This window comes from Empidonax traillii, unplaced genomic scaffold (genome assembly GCF_003031625.1).
Source record: "Empidonax traillii isolate 1590-97213 ecotype Southwest subspecies unplaced genomic scaffold, ASM303162v1 scaffold2864:size17421, whole genome shotgun sequence".
NCBI lineage: Eukaryota > Metazoa > Chordata > Aves > Passeriformes > Tyrannidae > Empidonax > Empidonax traillii.
Genome location: NW_020958057.1, coordinates 6,809 through 12,206, shown reverse-complemented (window position 1 = coordinate 12,206; position 5,398 = coordinate 6,809). Strand labels below are relative to the sequence as shown.

At 57.4% G+C, this 5,398-nt stretch overlaps 1 protein-coding gene across 1 annotated transcript in view; it reads left to right on the top strand.

Annotated features, from left to right (window-relative positions):
• The window catches only part of ILF3 (interleukin enhancer binding factor 3), a gene marked incomplete at both ends in the record, with an annotated part of 16,548 nt that overhangs the window by 5,207 nt on the left and 5,943 nt on the right, over positions 1-5,398 (top strand). Inside the window, 4 exons of the mRNA XM_027910183.1 lie at positions 2,525-2,732; positions 2,973-3,070; positions 4,801-4,912; positions 5,031-5,153. Of these exons, the coding sequence (XP_027765984.1) occupies positions 2,525-2,732; positions 2,973-3,070; positions 4,801-4,912; positions 5,031-5,153 (541 nt within the window). The remainder of the gene's footprint in view (positions 1-2,524; positions 2,733-2,972; positions 3,071-4,800; positions 4,913-5,030; positions 5,154-5,398) is intronic.

The following is a 5,398-nucleotide window of genomic DNA, read 5'->3' as shown; positions in this document are numbered from 1 at the left end:
TTATCAATGACCCACCACACTGATAATTGGCTTATCAATGACCCATCACAGTATTAATTGGCTTATCAATAACCCACCACACTCATAATTGGCTTATCAATAACCCACCACACTGATAATTGGCTTATCAATAACCCACCACACTCATAATTGGCTTATCGATGACCCACCACACTGATAATTGGGTTATCAATAACCCACCACACTGATAACTGGTTTATCAATAACCCACCACACTGATAATTGGCTTATCGATGACCCACCACACTGATAATTGGGTTATCAATGACCCATCACACTATTAATTGGTTTATCAATGACCCATGGCATTGTTTCTTGCCTTATCAATGACCTATCCCATTGCTAATTGGTCTATCAGTTATTGCTTTATTAATTACATTAATTGCCCTGTTGCTTTATCAATTACCCCCTCCCATCACTATCAAACTGCTCACCTTGTTATCAGTTTGATAACTTATCAATTATCAACTCAGGTCGTTAATGAGCTGTTTTGTCAGTTGCTGAATCACATTTCATTAATTACCCAGCACTTCATTAATTACCCAATCACACTGTTGGTGGTTTTATCAGTTATCAGTTTTATTGATTATCAAGCCACACCACTACTGCTGGCAGAGGCTTCCACCAGCTCTATCAGGTCAAATAATGTTAATTATCAAATCAAATAATAATTAAATAATATAATTCCCATCGGGTTTCAAGGTGACGTCATCGAATAGTTTCATTGATAAGCGTTAATTAATTAAACCCCACTGTTATAAAATATCTTTATGGGTTGTTACCAAGTTTTGTCGATCATCAAGGTGGCTTTATCAATTATCAAATCCCGTTAAACAGGCGTTTTTATCAGTTAATCAGCCAGCTGGGTGTCACCTGCTCGTTGTGTTAATTACCTAATCGCGTCGTGATCCGACTGCTCTTACCAATCCACGGTTTCCACAGCCTGGCTCCTCCTCTGGGAACTGGAAGCTGCTCCATGCTGGGTCCCTTTCCTGGAGTCCCTTTTCCTGGGATCCCTCTCCCAGGATCCCTCTCTGGAATCCCTCTCTGGGATCCCTTTCTGGGGTCCCTTTCCAGGGTCCCTCAAGGTCCTGGGATCCCTCTCCCAGGGTCCCTGTCCCAGGATCCCTCTCTTGAGGTCCCTCTCCAGGGTCCCTCTCTGGGATCCCTCTCCCAGATCCCTCTCTTGAGGTCCCTTTCCCAGGATCCCTCTCTGGAATTCCTCTCTGGGATCCCTTTCTGGGGTCCCTTTCCCAGGATCCTTCTCCGGGATCTCCAGGATCCCTCTCTGGGATCCCTTTCCAGGGTCCCTCTCCCAGGATCCCTTTCCAGGGTCCCTCAAAGTCCTGGGATCCCTGTCTGGGGTCCCTGTCCCAGGATCCCTGTCTGGGGTCCCTGTCCTGGGTCCCTCCCGCAGGATCCCTGTCTGGGATCCCTCTCCTGGGCTCCCTGTCCCAGGATCCCTTTCTTGGGGTCCCTGTCCCAGGATCCCTGTCTGGGGTCCCTGTCCTGGGTCCCTGTCCCAGAATCCCTATCTGGGATCCCTCTCCCAGGGTCCCTGTCCCAGGATCCCTGTCTGGGGTCCCTCCCCAGGATCCCTCTCCTGGGGTCCCTGTCCCAGATCCCTGTCTGGGGTTTCTATCCCAGATCCCTGTCAGGGTCCCTGTCCCAGATCCCTTTCCTGGGGTCCCTGTCCCAGATCCCTGTCTGGGGTTTCTATCCCAGATCCCTGTCAGGGTTCCTGTCCCAGATCCCTTTCCTGGGGTCCCTGTCCCAGATCCCTGTCAGGGGTTTCTATCCCAGATCCCTGTCAGGGTGTCTGTCCCAGATCCCTCTTTGGGGTCCCTGTCCCAGATCCCTGTCAGGGTGTCTGTCCCAGATCCCTCTTTGGGGTCCCTGTCCCAGATCCCTGTCAGGGTGTCTGTCCCAGATCCCTGTCAGGGGTTCCTGTCCCAGATCCCTGTCTGGGGTTTCTATCCCAGATCCCTGTCAGGGTCCCTGTCCCAGATCCCTGTCCCAGATCCCTCTTTGGGGTCCCTGTCCTAGATCCCTGTCAGGGGTTTCTATCCCAGAGCCCTGTCAGGGTTCCTGTCCCAGATCCCTCTCCTGGGGTCCCTGTCCCAGATCCCTGTCAGGGGTTTCTATCCCAGATCCCTGTCAGGGTTCCTGTCCCAGATCCCTCTCCTGGGGTCCCTGTCCCAGATCCCTGTCTGGGGTTTCTATCCCAGATCCCTGTCAGGGTCCCTGTCCCAGATCCCTGTCCCAGGATCCCTCTTTGGAGTCCCTGTCCCAGGATCCCTGTCCCAGCTCCCTGTCCCAGGATCCCTGTCCCAGGATCCCTCTTTGGGATCCCTGTCCCAGCTCCCTGTCCCAGCTCCCTGTCCCAGATCCCTGTCCCAGCTCCCTGTCCCAGATCCCTCTTTGGGATCCCTGTCCCAGATCCCTGTCAGGATCCCTGTCCCAGCTCCCTGTCCCAGCTCCCTGTCCCAGCTCCCTGTCCCAGGATCCCTATCCCAGCTCCCCGTGTGGGTCCCCCCATGCCGTGGGGTCCCCTGGGCCGTGCCCTCTCCCTCCCTCACCCCGCCCTTGCCTTTCGCAGCCGCTGGAGCTGCTGTGCGAGAAATCCATCGGGACGGCGAACCGGCCGATGGGCGCGGGCGAGGCGCTGCGCCGGGTGCTGGAGTGCCTGGCCTCGGGCATCGTCATGCCAGGTGGGTGAGCATGGAGGGGAGCCCCCTCTCGGTGTCCCCAGAGCCACCTCAGCCCCGTAGGGAACAGAGAGGGACCGGGCGCCCGCTCGGCTCCCGGAGAGAGGGGTCGGGAGCAGCTTCCCCCACCCCCACCCTGGAGAGGAGCCCCTCCCTCACCCCACCAGGGACTTGAGTTCAGTTGCCTTTAGAGACCCTCCCCGGGATAATCCTCTGCATATCTTCCTTGTTTCCTGCCTTCAGATGGTTCTGGTATTTATGACCCTTGTGAAAAAGAAGCCACTGATGCTATTGGGCATCTAGACAGACAACAAAGGGAAGATATCACACAGAGTGCTCAGGTATAGTGTGACCTCACAGACCTTTCCGCAACTCAACTCCCTCCCCACACCCCCCGGCCCACCCGCCGCTCCCGGCCCCGCTGGCACACGTAGGCTAGAGCTGTGCCCCACAGCCGTGTCCCAGAGCTGTGTCCCAGAGCTGTACCCCACAGCCGTGCCCCAGAACTGTGTCCCAGAGCCATGTCCTAGAGCTGTGCCCTAGAGCTGTGCCCCAGAACCGTGTCCCAGAGCTGTGCCCCACAGCTGTGCCCCAGAGCTGTGTCCCAGAGCTGTGTCCCACAGCCGTGTCCCAGAGCTGTGTCCCAGAGCTGTGTCCTAGAGCCGTGTCCCAGAACCGTGTCCCAGAGCTGTGTCCCAGAGCCATGTCCTAGAGCCATAGAGCTGTACCCCAGAACCGTGTCCCAGAGCTGTGTCCTAGAGCCATAGAGCTGTACCCCACAGCCGTGTCCCACAGCCATGTCCTAGAGCCGTGTCCCAGAACTGTGCCCCACAGCCGTGTCCTAGAACGGTGTCCCAGAGCCATGTCCTAGAGCTGTGTCCCAGAGCCGTGTCCCAGAGCCATGTCCTAGAGCTGTGTCCTAGAGCTGTGTCCCAGAGCTGTGTTCCAGAGCTGTGTCCTAGAGCCATAGAGCCGTGTCCCAGAACTGTGCCCCAGAGCCATATCCTAGAGCTGTAGAGCCGTGTCCCACAGCCGTGTCCCACAGCCGTGTCCTAGAGCCATAGAGCCGTGTCCCACGGCCATGTCCCACAGCCATGTCCTAGAGCCGTAGAACCATGTCCCAGAGCCGTGTCCTAGAGCCGTGTCCTAGAGCCGTGTCCTAGAGCCATAGAGCCATGTCCCAGAACTGTGTCCCAGAGCTGTGCCCCAGAGCCATATCCTAGAGCCGTAGAGCTGTGTCCCAGAGCCGTGTCCTAGAGCCGTGTCCTAGAGCCGTGTCCCAGAGACGTGTCCCAGAGCCATAGAGCCATGTCCCACAGCCATGTCCCAGAACCGTGTCCTAGAGCTGTGTCCCACGGCTGGGTCCTAGAGCCATAAAGCCATGTCCTAGAGCCACGTCCTAGAGCCACGTCCTAGAGCCATAAAGCCATGTCCTAGAGCCGTGTCCCACAGCCGTGTCCCACAGCCGTGTCCCAGAGCCGTGCCCCAGAGCTGGGTCCCAGAGCCGGGTCCCAGAGCCGGGTCCTAGAGCCATAAAGCCATGTCCTAGAGCCGTGTCCCAGAGCCATAAAGCCATGTCCTAGAGCCGTGTCCCAGAGCCATAAAGCCATGTCCTAGAGCCGTGTCCCAGAGCCATAAAGCCATGTCCTAGAGCCGTGTCCCAGAGCCGTGTCCCAGAGCCGTGTCCCAGAGCCATAAAGCCGTGTCCTAGAGCCGTGTCCCACAGCCGTGTCCCAGAGCCGTGTCCTAGAACCGTGTCCCATGGCCGTGTCCCACAGCCGTGTCCTAGAGCCGTGTCCACGGCCAAGCTCCCTGGGGTGGTGCCCACCTTGGCCCACCAGAGCAAAGAATCAGGTGTCGAGGAGTGACTTTTTCCCCCCCCACCCCCCCACCCCCCCCATCCTCCATTTTGGGGTGAAACCACCAGAAAACAGTCCATGCAGAGAGTCCCGGCTGAGGACTGAGGGTCGGTGTGTGTGTGTGGGGTGGGGGGTGGGTGGGCGGTGACACCCCCTCCCCCCAGGGTGACACACCCCCACCCCCACGGGTGACACCCCCGTGCCGTCCCCAGCACGCGCTGCGGCTCGCCGCCTTCGGCCAGCTCCACAAGGTCCTGGGCATGGACCCCCTGCCCTCCAAAATGCCCAAGAAGCCAAAGAACGAGAACCCGGTGGATTATACTGGTATGTACTGGGGAGGGGAGGGAGGGGGTGGCCCCCAAATCACCCTCCTGGGGGTCCTGTGGGGGCAACCAGGGCGCTGAGGGGGCTGGTTGTGCTGATTCCTCCCCCCCAAAAACAGTCCAGATCCCGCCCAGCACCACCTACGCCGTGACCCCCATGAAGAGGCCGATGGAGGAGGACGGGGAGGAGAAATCCCCCAGCAAAAAGAAGAAGAAGATCCAGAAGAAAGGTACTGGGGGGGGTTTAATTAGGGGCGGGGGGTGTAAATAGGGGGGTAGGGGGTTGATGAAATAATTTGGAAGCGGGAGGTTTGTGCCGGGGGGGAAACTGAGAGCCAGGAGGAGAAGGTCGGGGGTTTTGTCTGGAATTGGGGTGTGGGATCAGCAAATGCTGGTCAGGGCTGGTCTGAAATGGGAAAATACTGGTTAGGATTGGTCTGGAGTTGGGAAAGACTGATGGGAGCTGGTCTGAGATAAGAAAATCCTG